The sequence below is a fragment of the Erpetoichthys calabaricus genome, chromosome 2 (genome assembly GCF_900747795.2).
Source record: "Erpetoichthys calabaricus chromosome 2, fErpCal1.3, whole genome shotgun sequence".
Classification (NCBI taxonomy): domain Eukaryota; kingdom Metazoa; phylum Chordata; class Cladistia; order Polypteriformes; family Polypteridae; genus Erpetoichthys; species Erpetoichthys calabaricus.
Window position 1 is genome coordinate 89,947,577 of NC_041395.2, and position 18,584 is coordinate 89,966,160.

The 18,584-nt window shown below is 37.2% G+C and overlaps 1 protein-coding gene across 2 annotated transcripts in view; it reads left to right on the top strand.

The window, feature by feature from the left end:
- The window catches only part of dcst2 (DC-STAMP domain containing 2), a 43,544-nt gene extending 30,299 nt beyond the window's left edge, over nucleotides 1–13,245 (top strand). The window contains exons 12-17 of one of the 2 annotated variants that reach the window (XR_007934138.1): nucleotides 3,465–3,595; nucleotides 6,920–7,047; nucleotides 8,067–8,160; nucleotides 8,506–8,736; nucleotides 10,757–12,215; nucleotides 12,901–13,245. Coding sequence is in view for 1 of the 2 variants with exons in the window: in XM_028791557.2 (XP_028647390.1) it covers nucleotides 3,465–3,595; nucleotides 6,920–7,047; nucleotides 8,067–8,160; nucleotides 8,506–8,736; nucleotides 10,757–10,763 (591 nt within the window). In the remaining variant the exon portion in view is untranslated. Of the gene's footprint in view, nucleotides 1–3,464; nucleotides 3,596–6,919; nucleotides 7,048–8,066; nucleotides 8,161–8,505; nucleotides 8,737–10,756; nucleotides 12,601–12,900 lie in introns of those variants that run through there. The other variant, XM_028791557.2, reaches the window with a different exon arrangement.
- The last annotated feature ends 5,339 nt before the right edge of the window (nucleotides 13,246–18,584 follow it).

An 18,584-nucleotide genomic window follows, 5' to 3' on the forward strand; every position in this document is an offset into this window, starting at 1 on the left:
TTTTCATCTTACAGTGAGCCCTATTATATATATATGTTACATATATAATTGTGTACAAGTAAATGGTCTGAGGACTTTTATTAAAAATAACTAAAAACAAACTGCAATTGACCTATATTAATTTGTGTAGTTTACTTTTTTGCCTGCTGAGACCAGTTTCCAGAATATTCACAAAGACCCCATTCTAAATTGATTTACTGATAAGTTTAGCTATGCCTGAGCAGGTTATACTGTTTTGAGCTTTATCTTTTACTATAAAATTGTTCAATATTACATTATACTGATATTATGTCTGTCCCATGTGTGTTATGTCAAGTCTCATGTCTGTCTCGCAGGTAGAACAATCTTAGTTAACTCTTTGAGGGCTGAATATTTTTTTCCAAAAAACTGTTTTCTGTAAAGTACACAAAGCAATGGTTTCACCCATAAATCAACATGAAACGTATGGTGCTACGTGTTACGGCTGCTGCTGACGCAAGTTCGGCCTCTCTGGAGGCAGTGGCTCAGTGGGGGCACCTGGATGGCCAGCAGGAATGCATGGTGGGCTGCCTGCCTTCGCACAGGTGGGCAGTGGCAGCAGTCAATTTCTTTGACGGTTTGTACCTCTTGTCATCATAAGTGGTGGTCCTCCCAGGTGAGCGCTGCCATAGGCGTATCAGCTACACAAACGAGTTCAACACCACAATCATCTGGGGACTGATGAGCTGATTCTGGTACCTCTCTTTTCGTATTCGATATCCATCTCCTGATCACTTGCATCAAATTCCAAGTCTGATTCAGCGATAATATGTAAAACGTCCATGGCGTATTTAGTCTCTTGCCAGATGTCAATGCCATTTTAGAGGTTGTTTGCTCTTTGCTTGGTTCAAATCAATAAAGCTACTTAACTTTCCTTCTAGCAAAGATAGTCAAACTTAAATGTAAGAGCGAGTTTTGTCACAGTTTACAGCTAATTACCGTGCTCTACCCCTGAATTTCGACAAAAGTCAATATCAGCCCTGAAAGAGTTAACATATTTTGAAGATAAGATCACCCTTAAGCCAGACATACGCTGCTCAATTTTGGCACGATTGTAAGCTCAATTTGCAGCCACTGACTGATTTTCTGAGTCAGCCCGAATTTCAGCTTATTTCACATGCAGTATGAAAAGGGGTGTGATGCCCAATTGCATCATATGAGTTGGCTGTCATTCAATCGGAGGAATTTCTGTCACAAATTTCAAGACTGGTATTTCTGAATCCCAGAGGCCTCCACCCTACAGCTCCAAGGACTTGGAGTTAACTTAATGGACAGTCATCCTTTTTTTTCTGATAGCTGCTGTCATGCTAATTTTCATCTTTTTGATTTCAAAAATCTAAATATCATATAGCAACGCATATACGTACAACTAAATGGCCAATGACAAAAACATTTCAGGAAACCTTTACTGGAAGAACCCAAAAAAAAAACAAAAAATAGTCTGTCTGCAAAATAGAAAGACCATATTGTCACACCTCAACCACCCGCTTGTCAGATCTCAACTTTCTCTTTTCTTTGTACTTTCAGCGCACAGTACAGCATGACCCAGCAATGCAGCTCTTTTCTTTGTTGAATTTTGAAAGGCCTGGGGCCATATTGGTTTTTTGAATGGGTAAAGCTTTATTTCAAAACGTCAATGGGTAAACCTATCCATCGGGGTCATGTACAGGGATAGTCTGAGGACACCACATTGTGGCATGTCAATTGGACCAAACGTGTGTACACAGCTTGAGGACATAATGTATATGACTAGCGACTTAACTGTGCAATGTGAGTAGTCGGTTGACAACAATTTCTAAAAATCATTCAGCATGAAACACTCATCTTACATTATCAGAGGGCACTCCGGGTCAGTTCTTCAGGAATAGTTAGCATATTTGCCTCTCGTGGATTATTGATTGTGTGCTTCTCTCCATAGGAGAGCGTAAACTTGTGCAAAAATTCATTCTGTCAACCACAGTGTGCATGCAGCTACTGTAGATGTGTCTCTTGTCATTTCAGTTTTAATTACTATTAATTATTAATTTTATAATATTCTAGCCGTGCCCTGTGGCTCCACCCGTATAGAAGTGAAACAGGACTGAGAGGAGAGCCCTGCCTGGCTCCCTACTCCTGACCTCATGCTTTTCCCGCCCCTCAGCCCACAGCCTCTGCCTCGGATTAGCGCTAATATATCGCTCCTCCTTAGCGCCATGAGAGAAATCGCAAAATCAACCAGAATGTTCAAGCAAATTCTAGAAAAAAACCCAATCTAAATCCGTTAAGTAGTTCTCCCTTTCACTAACTAAGCGGATGTATGATACGCCCTGAGGCTGGCGCATGAGTGAGGAAGGCCCAGCCCCACTCCCCTCGGCCCGCTGCATCTCTCTCAGATTTGTGCAAATAAATCGGTACAGCACGCAAACTATGATACTTAGCGAAATGAGAGAGGTCGCAAAATCAACCGGAATGTTCAAGCAAATTTTAGAAAAAAACCCGATCTAAATCCGTTAAGTAGTTCTCTCGTGAAAAGCGGACAGACAGACAAACGTTGGATTTTATATATATAGAGATTATACATTTTATTAGGTACTTGTATGTAGTACCATCATGTATGACCTGCTTTTGCCTCCAAAACAAATTATTTTACTCAAAGTGTGGATTTAGTAAGGTTCTTGAAACATTCGTATGGTTTTGTTTAATGCTTGCTCAACAGCATCACCAGGCTCCTGCAGATGTTTTGGACCACATGTTCATTATTTCATCTCAAAGTGGTTTGTTGGGTTTGAAATCTGATGGCTGTGCAGGCAATTGGAATAAACTAATGTCAATGTGGTATCGTGATGTTGCATGCTTTGTAACGTGGTATATTATCCTGTTAGAAGGATCCATTTGAAAAGGCTGGTGTGGCTGTTTCAAGGGCCAGGCTATTGGCATTAATGAGAAGATGTACTTGATAAAGTGGCAACTAAGTATGTATTTAAGTTATATTAGGATAATAGTTATCAATTCATATTTCAGGTTTAGTCAGTGCTTGTGATTTACTTCAAGAACCACACAAAATACACATTTATATATGAACCAGGAGCTCATGTAAGAATTGTTATTAGTGTCTTGCTTTGTGTATCTAATGACCTGACAGTTTACAGTGTTTACCGCCTCTCACTGGCAATCGAGATTTCAGTATCTGCATGCTGTGCACAAATTTCATCTTAACTATGTGTTTATGTGAATTGTCAAGTGTGCCATACTGCCTTTGTTTTAACTGGTTAACTACAGAATGTGACAAGAACTTTTTCAGTATGTTGTACTTTCATTTACTTTATTTACTCGCTGGTTCTAGTAGCACAGACATTCATGTTTTTCATTTCCATTTAAATTTTCTTGTATCAGAAGTGCATGTAAGTACATTTAAAAACAACAGACTTCATTTTTTTTATTTTTGCTTCCATACTTTTGTGTCTAAGGAGAGGATCTGTTTTCTTTACAACAAGCTGCTGACCAGACGAAACTCAATTACACAATCATTGTGGAATGCAGTCAAAATTAAAGCCAAAGATGAAGGACATACCAGCATACTGCTGACTCTGGCGGCATAGTATGTATCCAGTTTGTTTGTGTCTCCCGCATTCATACTTTCTTTCTTTTTTCTTGGAGTTTTATTATGAAATGAAATGAAACTTACTATGGATCTTACCAATTTTACATGTGGTTATGTTAATCGCAGTCATGAACAAGAGCTGCTGAACACAGTGCTTCATGCTAAATGTGTGGTTACTAGTCCTGACTGTGCAGGATTTGGAATGCAATCTACTAAATTTAAAAAGTAGGTGGAAATTAAACTTGCCAATCTTAATACCTTTTTATTTTGTATGAGATGTAAGTCTTTAGGAAGCTATTGGAAATAAGAGTGCCAGGAGAAACAGAAAACAGACAAAGTAAGAATATAGTAAAGTCAACCCAAACGTTGCCCAGGCTAGGATTTGGATCAAGGACTCTCGAGTTGTAAGATAACAATGCTGACTCCTATGCCATTTTACACATAAAATACATTAATACTCAGACAGTCTTAATGCAATTTAGGGTCTTAGGAGCAGCAGAAACCAGACCTAGACAGGGCATCAGTACATCACAAGCTGCTCACATTCATGTGGAAGGATCAGCTCACCCAGCTTGCACAGCTTTAAAATGTAGGAGGAAAATTCAAGTATCCCAAAGAAAGCCTGTGAAGACATGATGAGAACCTGCAAACTCCACACAGACAATGGACAGGCACAGTTGGATTCAAACCGAGGAGGCTGGCTTTGTGTTTTTACTTTTACAAATTACTCTCCGTGTTTATCATAGAAGCAAACCTAATGATGCACTGAACCTCTGATAACCTGGACTCGTGGCTGATCAGTGTTCATTTTTCTACTATAAAGCACACACTTTACTTTTTTTTTTTAATTCTCAGGCTGAAGTGCTGTATCAAGATACAAAGAGGCACATTGTTTGCAGGAAAATAATTTTAGAATTTACAGTAGAATTAATACATTGGCACAAATACTGTAGGTTTCACTGCTTTTAATATGATGAAAATAATCTTTTATTTTTAACAATCAGCCTATTAATTTAGAGCTAGTAATCTAATGCACATCCTTCCGCTAACCAGTTTTTCTTTTATTCTGATTTTACAGAACAGTTTTTTTCTGACTGTTCCCTCATAGCACAATAGATTATATGCTTGAATCATAGCTGCTCATTATCTGGGTGGTCTCCTTGTACTTTGTAGAGTTTCATTAAGTACTCTTATATTTTTTTCCACATTTTAAAAATATCACTCTTGGTTTATAGCAAAATGTACTTATTTTTATCGAGTAATGTAAGAGGCTTTCCATACTAGCACATGTCAATGTTTGGGTCAGGTCTGCACGTTAGTTCTTATCAATTTTATTCTGAAATCTTTTTCTGGGTACTCTATTTTCTTCCCACATTGTAGTACTAGGGTGTTGTACCGTGTTAGCCATTATGAATGTAGAGAAAAGCCAAGCAAAATGACACCTTTTATTGGCTAACTAGAAAGATTACAATATGCAAGCTTTCGAGGCAACTCAGGCCCCTTCTTCAGGCAAGATGTATTACATTTTGCCTGAAGAAGGGGCCTGAGTTGCCTTGAAAGCTTGCATATTGTAATCTTTCTAGTTAGCCAATAAAAGGTGTCATTTTGCTTGGCTTTTCTCTTCCCACATTGCAAAGTCATACTAGTTGGGATTTACATTGAACCCATGTGAATGAAAATATCCTGCATTGAAAAGGTACCCGACGCCACTGGGGTTACTTCTGCACTCCCACAACCCGATACTGGAAATCTTGGCCATAACATTATGAGTGTTGTTCAGGAACTTATAAAAGCGAATGCAGTCCAAGATGAAACAATGTAAGTCCATGTGAAACACAACCATACTTAATAAGTAAAGTAAATATGCTGAATACCACTTTCAATGTTCTTTACTACTTTATGTAAGATCATTATTATTTATTATGATCCCTTCAGAGAAGGAGACTTGCATCCCTGGCATGTACAGTGTGAGAATGTTTCATTTAAATGTTATAAAGTAAGCATTATACAGTAAATGGTGTGCTGGGGTGGTAACATCACTTGAAGAGAAGCCCACTGGATCAACAAGCTAATCAACAAGGTAGTTATGGGACTCCCTGGAGGCAGTAGTAAAGGAGAGGATTAAAACAAAAATGAGTGCCATTATGAACAATACTGCACATCCTCTCTTTGTCATAAAAACACAGAGTACTTTCAGACAACAAAATATTCAGCAGAATTACGTCAAGAAACACCACTGGGGCTCCTTTATGCCATCAGCAATAAGTCTGCGTAATTCCTCACTGTGACTGTGACTGACATGTTAGGCGTTTTTCCTTTGTTTTTGGTCATTCTGGTGTGTATTTTGGGGGGGTTGTTTTTTATAATATAATAATATTTATTGAGCTTCAGTAAACACTAAATTTCACCCTAGGCACAAATAAAGTGCTACTCTATCTATCTATCTATCTATCTATCTATCTATCTATCTATCTATCTATCTATCTATCTATCTATCTATCTATCTATCTATCTATCTATCTATCTATCTATCTATCTATCTATCTATCTATCTATCTATCTATCTATCTATCTATCTATCTATCGTATACTTGTATCCTATATTCACATTATTAGAGATGCATGTAAACCATTTTTTGCTATTTGTCAATTAGTTTTCACATAATTTTAATGAGGGCTTAAACTGAGATTGTGTAAATATGTATTTCTCATAACCAGTATCGGAACATATCATATTAAATTGAAATATTGGATCCCTGTAAAGTCCTTCAGTAATAATGTTTTTTTATGTTATCAGACCAATTCATCTGAACAGATTTCAGTGAGGCATTATAACTCCTCCGTATTCCTTTATCTTTTGCAGGGATCGTTTTCATAGTTTGTGTCTGTCCTGCTGTCAGTATGTGATTTCTTGTCACTTGAGTTCTGAAAACTGCGAAATGGAATACTTCCTGTGCAGTTCCTTGCTTTTACATATACAATGTCTACAATGAATCCAGTGTTTTAGGTGCATTTTTGGAGCACACCTATAAAAATGAACAGAATCAAGGGGATAAAGGGTGAGAGTTAGCAAAAGTGATACTAAACTAACTGGGTTTGCCAGTCCTGTGAGAACACAAACTTTTTAGACAAGCTGCTAACATATTTATGTGTTTATTTATCACCCCGGAGTTTCGTGATCTGGATTTTAGTTCATTAAAAGAAGTACAGTGCATTGATCAGCTATTTATTACAATAGTTATGACTGTTTTCAGTTACGTAAGCCTCATGTATACCATATAGTCACTGGGTATTTTGTCTAACACCTACATTCTTTTCCAGCGTGCCTTTTCTTTCTATTCTTGTTGGATTTTTTGGAATAGTGGAGACATATTGTGCAGCATGTGGTATTGTTGCAGAGGGAGAGGAACATTCTGATTATGTGAGTTGCATTACACCCAGCTGTAAAGGTAATTTACTTTTAATCAATTAAATTCAATGAAATGAAGACAACATCTTCATTTTCTGTTAGACTTATTGATGATTTGAAACTTTTAAAGATTAAATTAAATATGAAAAGATTTACTATAAATATCCTGCAGCTTCATATGAAAAAATTAAACAGAAATCCAACCTGAGACCAAAGAGACAAAAACCGTATTATTTATTCCAAGCCACTAACACATGAAATACACAGGGAGTGTCGCATTGATGAGCTTCAAACACATAATGTGTTTTAGGAAGTGTTCATACCTAGCCTGAGGAGTATTTTTACCTCCTATTTTCTTCTCGGGTTTCTTTATTTTAACATGCTCCGAGATTTTATTTCCAGTTGTAATTTAACTTTAATCGTTTTCTTGAGGTGAAGGTCAATAGGAGTCATAATCTACTCCAGTTATCAGCAAGAGACAAGCAAAGAAAGACGAACCCCTGAAAGCCTGCTAATCCATTACAGAACTCACTCACACACTCAGTTGGTACGGACTTTGAGCTGCATGGGACAGTGCACTATGGGAGTAAGCTCGAATGAAGACTGGCAGAACATGCAATTGTGGCACAGAAGACAACTCAGTTAAGAGTCAAGGCAGGGTTCAAGAACAGTGAAGCAGCAATGCCACCCACTATGCTACAATGCTGGTCAATTTCTTTTTAGGAAATTATTAATTTATAAGATTATGCATTAATTCTATGATTTGAAATTAGAAATACATAACTCAGAATTAAATGTGATACTTCGAACCTTCTATAAACATCTTCAGTATAGCCATTTTCAGCACAGTTCTACCCATTATATAACTCTGATTTTTAAAGAAAGTTTTATGTTTTCAGTAACATCACCTTCTGCTCAATTGTGACATGTACTCTCACATACAGAAGGTTAAACAGTTTTTGTTCCTATGTATATTTTTTGCTTTTAATCTTTTTTCCTTGGAGTAGCCATCACTGGTACATACTGATCTCATTCTTGGGTTTTCTTTCAATGCTTTAGGTGTCTATTGCACAGACTGTTTTGAACGAATGCAAAATATCTGCCCTCTCTGCATGGCCCCTCTGACTTACGCTGATGATGACGAGCATGAGCTGTACGTATCTGATGCTATTCTGTTTATATATATTTTACTTATTTCTACACACGATTTTCTGTCATATGGAAAGCTAACATTGCTTTTGCCATAATGAGACTTTTGAGTGATAGTAACTACCACAAAAGAAAAGTAACTAATAGCAGGTTGTGCCAAATGTATTCTGTCATGCTTTCAGTTGGCCATTGACTTGTAGATGGCTTGAATTCTTACTTACTGCTGTATTAATGGAAAACACCAATAAAAACTGAATTTCGGTTTAGGCTGCTTGTTTTAATTACACCCAGATTTGTGACCTGAATTATAAATTTGGCTCAGACAGATTTTTGTCTTGAATGACTGCAGAGACTCAAGTGATGAGGAGAGTATTCGGCTTTGGAGGGAATCCCTAAAGTCCATGAAACACATGCAAATGGAGAATAAGAACCAGAAAAAGAGAATATTTAAAAGAAGGATCAAGGCTGCCATGCAAAGCAATAAGAAAAAGGGCACAAGCAGAAAAGGCAAACATACTAGCAAGATGGTGACAGATACCAGCAGTGAAATCACCAGCCTGAGCAGCAGCGAGGATGACAGGTAAATCAAGTGTAAATAAAGTAAAATCAAAAATCTGTTAAGTGTATTAAATAGGGGCGGTGGCGCAGTGGTAGCGCTGCTGCCTCACAGTTAGGAGACCTGGGTTCGCTTCCCGGGTCCTCTCTGCGTGGAGTTTGCATGTTCTCCGGTTTCCTCCCACAGTCTAAAGACATGCAGGTTAGGTGAATTGGTGATCCTAGTGTGTGCTTGGTGTATGGGAATGTGTGTGTGTGTGTGCCCTGCGGTGGGCTGGCGCCCTGCCCAGGATTTGTTCCTGCCTTGTGCCCTGTGTTGGCTGGGATTGGCTCCAGCAGATCCCCGTGATCCTGTGTTAGGATATAGCGGGTTAGATAATGGATGGATGGATGGATGGATAATGACTGACTGACTGTATTAAATAGTTGGTTGAAGCTCTTGGGACCATGCCATCCGGTTTCTAATGGTAAGTGTCACCAACATGATATAAATAAAGCTTACTTTAGTAAGTAAATGTAAAATAAAAGTAGGATTTCTGTTAATAAGCCAATATTAAACACAATATTAAGGATTTGTTTATGAATCATTTGTGCATTTCTCTTTGTTTTGAAAAAAAATCAATATTTTCCTTTAGTTTCCTGGATTTTATAGCCATTTAAAGTGACGATACAACAATTACAGGTAATCAAATAATAAAGTCAGCAGTCAGCAAATGCTGTCAGCTGTGTTGTGAACAGATATGGGAGACCTTATGTTCTTGATCTGGCCCAGGTGATGTATTTGTTTCAGTGCCCCCATGCCTTCTGTTCTTCCTACTGCTTTGCGACCAGCACTACGTTTGTTGGACAGCTTCAAAGTGCTGTGAGTTAGGGGTGATTGTTTCCATGAGTTGGTGGTGTTTGTTTCCTCATAAGACATGTTCATCAGCAGACAAGCCATTTCTTTCTTTGAAGTCAGTCTGCTTTTCCTGTCATAAGTTACATCCACAGTAAAGATGAGCGAACCAGTTCTACAGGGTGGTGATACACGCTAAAGCCATTCCATCATGTTTTGCACAAAAACTGTTATGCTTTCGATTGTCTGCCAGTTCAATTTTCTCTCCAGACTTTTACTGTGCCTTTACTTTGCAGCTTGGTCTTTTTCTAAAATATCCATAACAACTATTAAAAACAGAATGTAACTAAGAAAGTCCATCCATCCATTTTCCAACCCACTGAAATCCGAACACAGGGTCACAGGGGTCTGCTGGAGCCAATCCCAGCCAACACAGGGCACAAGGCAGAAACCAATCCTGGGCAGGGTGCCAACCCACCGCAGGACACACACAAACACACCCACACACCAAGCACAATTTAGAATCGCCAATCTACCTAACCTGCATGTCTTTGGACTGTGGGAGAAAACCGGAGCCCCCGGAGGAAACCCACGCAGACACGGGGAGAACATGCAAACTCTACGCAGGGAGGACCCGGGAAGCGAACCCAGGTCTCCTAACTGCGAGGCAGCAGCGCTACCACTGCGCCACCGTGCCGCCCTAAGAAAGTCTACTTTTAGTAACTAATGATTTAATTCCCAGTGTGCTGCTATCAAGCCCAGATTAAGATCCTCACAGGCCCCTGGGTGATTTAGCTTCATAAAAGAGAGTTGATCATATTTTTAACAAAGACAACCCGTCGTTTAATGCAGCACAGTATTTCTCACTTGTGATTTCGCCACACTCGACTCGACTCAATCATTTCATCGGGTTGTGGGTTATCATTTTGGTGCACAGAGTAGGCCCCTAGCTGTCCCATCCTGATGTTAGATTGGCTCATAGTTGTTGTCCTCAAGTGTCCCTTCCAGGTTTAAATCCCATCCTGTATCCATTTCTTCCTGGGTAGACTCGAGTTCCCATATCAGCATTCCTGTATTAAAACCAATTACTAAAACAGATAAATGGACAGACTGATGAGTTTACTTTCTACATTTTTGTCTGATTTATGATAAAGATATTCTTGTGAAATATTGTTATTAAGGTTTAACTTCATTATTTTTTATATTTCAGTAAATAAGTCAGTGTACTACACTCAGGCTGATCTAAAGTGGTTATAAACGGTAAGAGCACAATATTAATAATTCCCTAAAGACCCATGATGACTATGCTGTATATGTATCAACGATAAATTGTTCATGTTTTATTCAAATGTCCAATTATGTTGCATTTTACTTTTAATGAAAACACTGTAAGCTGTACACTGTACATTCTTCAGAACATTGTTTATTATTTTGACCATACAGAGCAGCAAAATATGGAATCACTTAAAGCTACATTTAATTCTTAACCATTCCTGAAGACCTTATTTGATTGACTTCCATCAAGGTTTAGGATCGTAATAAATAGCATTTGGGATGAGTTCTGACTAGTGTGGAAACTGAAAGTTTTGATCATCATTTTGTTATGTTTTGGACAATAAAATAAATTTTAATGCATAATTTTCTCACTTAAATTTTATTCACACAGACTATTATAGTGAAAGATCTCACCCTCAATTTTGATCTCTTTGGAGTTGGTCTTTCCTTCTAACAGCAGGTGTGATCCTTTACCAAAAGCTCACCTGCTGCTGTAAGACTCACATTGTCTTATAAATGACATCTAGCAATGTGATCTTGACTTGAAAAGCGACTTGCATACTTGGACTGCCAAGATGTCATCATACGACAACTGCTTTCATAAATTCTCATAACTTAGAAATGTCAACAATTCAAAGGTACGATTTATGACCTGTAGTACTTGGAAATGTTATTTAGTTTTTAGTTTAGTTTCACTTTTCACCACAACAAAGTCCCAAAACATACAGCAAAGACAGTACTGGAGTGGCTTTAGGACAAGTCTCTGTCTGTCAATGGCTGGCCCAGGCAAAGCCCAGAATGAAACCCAATAGGACATTTGTTAGGAAAGACCTTAAGTTGCCAGTTTACAAACACTTCCTTTCCAGTCTAATGGAGCTTGACTGGATCTGCCATGAAGAATGGGATAAACTGCTGAAATCCAAATGTGCAGAGCTTGTAGAGACTTACCCAGGATGACTCAAAGCTTTAATTGCTGCCAAAGGGGCTTGGACAACGTACTGAATTGAAGGGTTGAACACTTTGATTAATTTGTATACCTTTCTGAAAACATGTTTTCACTTTGTCATTATAAGTTATTGAGTGATTAATAGACAAAAATGGCAAAGTTACCTATTTAAAATGAAATCTACAACATAATAAAGTGTGCAGATTGTGAAGGAGAAGTCTGAATACTTTATGAATCCACTGTACAATGCTCTGTGTTGCAGGATGTAAAGGAAGACATTTAGCATTTCTAAACTTTTAATCCCTCCACTGCAGTGCTGGTTTGTACTGCAGAAGTGGCACCAGAATGGCCCAGCTCTGTACTCGGCTTTGATTGGCTAAGCAAAAAGCTGCCAGGAGTAACCAAAGAACATGCTGCTGTATCTGTGATGCAACTGGCGCAGGCACAGGTAAAGTCTCACAGCAAATGCACTTCCATTTAAGGTAGGTCTTTCACTGAACTGGACCAAAGCTGGACGGACTTCTACTTCACAGTAAACCTCAGCTTATTATTTATGGGGCTGCAGACCCCCCAACAGCTGTTAATTACATGTTGTGATGGCTGCACTACTTTGTATCATGCAGTGCAGTGTAGATTTGAATATTTAAAAGTTTGTGCCTTTTAAGGATTATTCCATTCAATATTTGAAAGTTGACAATTAGTGCCTTACTTGGATAGATCTCAGTGGCAACAGGATGCTGTAATTTCCAGTCAAGTTAAATTTTAACAAAATACTGATAATCATATTTCTCTTATTGTGTGTGGTGGAATGATTAATGCTCTTGCACACTGGACCCGATCTGCACTCGTACTTTACAGGATGTCTGGAGTCAATTGGTGACTCCTTTATATGAGTGTGGCCATGAGTGGTGACTGAACTGGATTAAGCGGGTTTGAAAACGAGTTCTTAATGTTTTGCATTAAATATCTTAATGTGGTATAAGTTGGGACTTATGTTTTTCTTCAGTATTTCTTGACTATTTCTTTGGGTAAGTTAAGTGTTTTTTTTTGTGTTAATTTTTTGTTGACAAAAATTATAAATAATACTAACTAAAACTAATAACAATATGTAACATATGAAGTTTTCTTTTCAGGTGCTGCATTGATATACAGGGTTGAATGAACCAGCTTACTTTGTTCACTGTGAACTGTAAAGAAGGAGCGAAATTTCATAAAAGACAACAAAAGAGAAATGTTTGGAAGGCTTTTGTTATATACTGTATCTCCTTACAATTTTGCTTTGGTTATAGGAAGTTTCACACCTAGAATACTTACAGTTTGTGCATCGTGTGCTTTTTATAAAATATTTATTGTGCTTCCGTGAAATATAATTAGTTAACTTGTCTTTCTTTTGTGATTAAACCAATGTAAGCACAAAGTGTGTAATTTATATGATGACATTTCTATATGCCTGCCAAATAAACGGTCACATGCTATTTAAACCAAGCAAAACTCTTTTAATGTCATTCCTGTGTCTCTCCTGATTCAGTTGGTCAATGTGAGCCTAACAACAAGTCAGTACTGCACCAAAGTATGCAAAAGCGGACAATCAGAAAATATTACATTAGTCAATTAAACTTGTGATGGAATCTGCTGCAGACAACACTAAAGAAATGGTACAGCTAACAAATCATTTGATAGCAGAATGGTACATGAAAATGATCAAAATTATTTGAAAAAAGTATGAGGAAATGATCAATATTAAAGACAATTGTCCGATGGCCATTGAAGTAATATTACGATTTATTAATTTACTTGCTATATGGTAGTTAATAAGTCATGTGTTTTTTACACTTTGCTACAATAATAAGCTTTCAACTAGTATCATTTATAAGTTTGTCTTCAGACATGTTTTTTTCTTACTATTGTCTAGTTCTTTAGATTCCAACATGGTGTTATAATAGTTAGTCACAGGTAGTGTGGAGTTTGCATGTTGTCTGTATTGGTTTTTCTCCTAAAAACAATCAAGATTATCGTTGAATCTAAATTGACCCTGAGTGAACAGTTGTGCTCTTATGTTACTCCTGTTGCTGCTGGGATAAGCTGCAGCTCCCTATGACGTTGTCCACACTACTCCATTTTAACCTTCAGTCCAAACATCCCCAGTGTTTTTCACACCTAAAAGTGGAGACTTTTGAAAATGCCATGCAATTCTGTATATTTATGAAAATGCAGGCTTGGTGTTGCAGTGTAGATGGGGAAAAATAGAGAGCTTTGTAAACACAGATTCTAATCACACTCTGATTGGTTCATTCTTATTTTATAGCCCTTCCCTGATTGGGTCCTTCTCATTACATTTTCTCACCATATGCTTATGAGTTATCCTTAATAACAACTCCACCTCATTTTCAGGCCTAACAATACAATATTCTTTTGTATTTTTGCATTTGCCATTGCTCTTCTCAATGTGCAAATGCAAGCTGACAATAAATATTTAGTGTCAAGGACACTTTCGACTGATGATAGGTGAATGGCTAATTCATATGCGTTTTTGGTTATTTTAGCATGGGTGGGGATAGTTTCATAAATGATGTGAAATCACTAGTGGGGATGGAGATCATTTTCATTTAAATGAAGATGTAATAGTGTGGACTAGATGGGTGAATGGTTGTATTGGAAACAAATTTGCAATGTTAAGTTACCACATGAAATAAAAATCTGCTGACACATTTATGGAGAAATCAAAGTGAGATACAAAGAAAACAAAATCTGAACAGAAATGTTGATCACTTTAGACTAAGGGGGGCCAAACTGGCAGAAATGTTAAAAAACAGAAACATTAAGGCAGTTGTAAGTAAGATGGTGTGATAAAAGGCTGAGATGTACAGTAGAGTTCCATAGTAAACAAAACAAAGACGTTAATTCCAAATTCAACTTTAAAATGAAGAACATCATTGAAACCAAGCAAAGCCTGAACATTCTTTGTTTTTTTTTTAGAAGTTCTCCAGTGTAAGACTCCTGTTAGAATTTCAGACAACTTTTCACATGTGCTGCTATTAGTACACTCTTAAACATAAAGGTGCCAGAGTGGTTCTTCAGAGCAATGAGACAGGTGAATCTTTTTTGGTTCCCAAAAGACCCATCCACATGAAGGTTCCAGAAAGATCCTTTATTATTTAGATCTGTAACAGTCACAGTAAATAACCAAGAATAGACAATAACAGATTTGTGAAATACCGATGGCTCGTGATTTTAAAAGGACTCTTGCTGTATATAATAACACAGGCTAAGTCCAGGTTTTCTTAGCCAGTTAGTTAGTTAGTTAGTTAGTTAGTAGGCTAGGTAGAATACCATACATTAAAGATTCTGGGTTTTTTTTCTGCCTATTATGTCATTTTTTCTAAGCAAAAAGAAGTAACTTAATTATCAAAGCACCATTCCCTGAATCAAGTGATACTTGATCATGCAATAATTCTACAAGGAACCACACAACCCAGTGAAGTACCATAAAAACCAGCATTTTTATGAGTGTAGTGATTTGCAGCACGATGACGTCAAGCGCTATGTCACTGTCAACCTATGTGACTAGCAAAAACTGTTGCTACTGCATTCAAAAACGAGCAAAACTGCAACACAATGACATCACAAAAATCATAATACGAATTAATATGAACACAAATAACAAAAACAATTAAATGATATATAAGAACTAAATAAAGCTTTTTATATTTCCTGTTTATTTATACCATACTGTTTATATCTAGTATTATAGATGAATTAACTTAAGAATTAATTAATTCAATTGATTAACTCATTAATTTTTAGCTCAGAGCAGTAAAGCTCGTGTAGACAGTGCAGAAAACCGAACTTTTAAAGTGAAGCAGGATAGAATTTTACTACTGATAATGTAAAGTACAATGTGATTTGTTTTTATCCAAGAATAAAATTATTTAGTATGGATCTAAGTGAGGAGTTAGGCAGAGATTAAAAAAAATCCAAAGAGGAGTTACAAAAATTAAACATTGTACTCCCATGCAGTTCCACAATATAGACATAGCAAGTTCTTGGAAATTAGTGCCTTACTATCTTGTTCTTGGAACTTGGAACTACGTGCCCACTTCATGTATGCCGTTGTTAAAGCAGCGGAGTATGTTCTGCTAGTACAGGCCTCCAGTTTCAAAGATGACATTTTTACAGCATATATTTAGTGTTTTGTTAGTTCATTAAGTATATTTTATTTGACTCCTCCAACAAAATTAATTGTGTCTTCTGTAAATACATGTAAGAAAGAGTTTCACTGTACTCTGTACTTGTAACAATACTATGAGTACTATACTAATTAAGCAGGCAGTGTGTCGTAGTGTTTAAGGCTTTGGACTTCACACTCTTAGTTGTAATCTCACTACTGACACTGTGTGGCCCTGACCAAGTCACATCACCTTCCTGTGCTCCAATTGGAAAAACAAAAGAAATGTAACAAATTGTATCTCACAGATGTTGTAGGTCACCTTGGATAAGAGTACCAGTTGATTGACTTACCTAACCCAGGACTATTTTTAAAAGTTTACATAAGTAAATTTATTTTGTGGGAAGACAGAAACCTTTGTGTTTTGTTTGATTCTCATTAAATGCTTACATACAGTAAGTATGTTTTGTTGAGTTCCTCTGTCCTAGGCTGCACACATTCGGACATCCACTGTTTTTTAGTGCAGTTGACTAGCTGGTGTTAATTTTAATCAACAGCCTAAATTAACAGACTAAATGCTATGATTAAAGCTGCGGCATTGCAGTTCTAGAGACAGACAAGGCCAAAATACAAACTTCTATGCTGCTGTAAGCTGAAAATAGAGACGAAGGAGGCTCTTAACCATATGAATGTACTCTGCTGCTCAGCCCAGAGCCTGTGACCATCATGTTTTCCAGGACCCAGCAGTTGAGAGTTGTGAAGACAGAGGTGACACACGGGTATTGAAGTACCTCTACCAGCATCAGGTCTGGCACCTTCTATCATCCATGCTGCCATTTAAGTCTGCCAACATGTGCTACTGAATCCTTTAGTAAAAGTCATCAAGACATGGTATCTCCTCTCACATATGTCATCTTACTGTTAACAAGTGACTTGTATAATTAACAACAGAGAAGAAGACAGAGCAGGCCTTTCTGGAGATACGAAACATGTAATTAGATAAAGTGTGACTTAGATCAACAGTTTTCATTCCATGAAGAGGGGTCTGTTCAGGAGCTGAGGGCCACCTTTGTGAATTTAGTTGTTGGGATATTCTTGACTTGGTTTTGGAAAAGTTGGGTTCAACGAAAATAACTGAAGTCTCTTCCTTTATAGGCTTCGATGATTCAGTTAAAAACCTCCCCTGCTTTTTAAATTGACAATCTGTCATAATGGTCTATCCTTCTTGTGATAGGGGAACCAAAATGACACATAATATTGTAAGTCACTGTTTAATCACAGAAAGCCTTTTAGGGTCACCTCTCCTTAAAACTCCTCGGTATGACTGTCACTGTGCTCTCTCCACCATTTTGACTGACTTGGCTGAGGAAGGACCTTGGCTCTAAGCCTCTGATGGTTAAAATAGAGCAAATGCTTAGGCAGGAAAGCAGGCTTTAATAAATTTTAAACTTTAAGCTTTATTCAAAAATGTCCATAAACAAAAGCAAAATAACATGTGAACACTATACAACCTGGTACTGCTAGTTGTTTAGTCTTTGCAAGCGGCCCTTTTCTTGTGTTGCTTGACATGTCAGCCGTAGCTCATAGCATTTTTGGATTTACTTCCCCTTCCTCTTGACTCTCTCTGATCATCTCTTTTACTGATCTTATAAGGCTAATCTAAGTAAGTGTGGTAAACAACTTTGCCTGTTTTACAATTAAATTTCTTGTCTCCAGAAAGTGCTAGCAGAGCTCATATGCCCTTGACATTAGAGTCAGGAGGCTATAGTGAGGAGTGCTTGTGTAACTTAGAAACAGAAGCAGTCTGGTGCCACCATTAACTGAACTTGGTGGTAAATGTACAGTAGTTGTGTTTCTCTTACAGTCAAACATCACCCCACTATAGCATTCCTAAAACTCGAGACACAATACTTCAGAGCTTTTACACTTTCTACTTAAACTAATCACTAAAACATTCAGGTAATTCTTAGGCAAACACCAAATCATTAACAGACCAGATACAATGTTTAGTAGCAAAGTAATGAGCTGTTTTAGTGTAGACAGGAATAAACACTTTTCTGAAAGGTCCACTTTTTAAATGTTACAAAAAAAGTTCCAGTCTCCCGGATCATTTAGGGAGCAGCAGTCATTAACCTCTGTGCCACCCATTTATGAAGTTATTATTTAAAATTACTAACATTAACACTTAAATCCAATTCAGGGTAACAGGGGTCAAAGCCAATCCCCGCTGTATTATAATAGTAAAGAGTGTATAACGTTGTATAACTATCCTCTATCAAGGGTGTAATAACTCATGTATCTACTGTTCGTTTTTATTTTATTAGCTACATACAGTACAGGATTTGTCTTTGAAGTAATTTAAACTGAAGCAATTTACTTTACACAGCATCTTTTATAGTGACACTTGCAAAAAAATTTTAAAAACTCATTTTAACTACCAAGCACTTAAACGGCTGAATATATGTATGTTATATTGCATTAAACGTTAACATCATACAAAGTTATTGTCTGTTTTTACCTGCATTGTTATCAATCTTTAATTTAATATTGTTTTTTGTATCAGTAAGGTGCTGCTGGAGTATGTGAATTTCCCCTTGGGATTAATAAAGTATCTATCTATCTATCTATCTATCTATCTATCTATCTATCTAT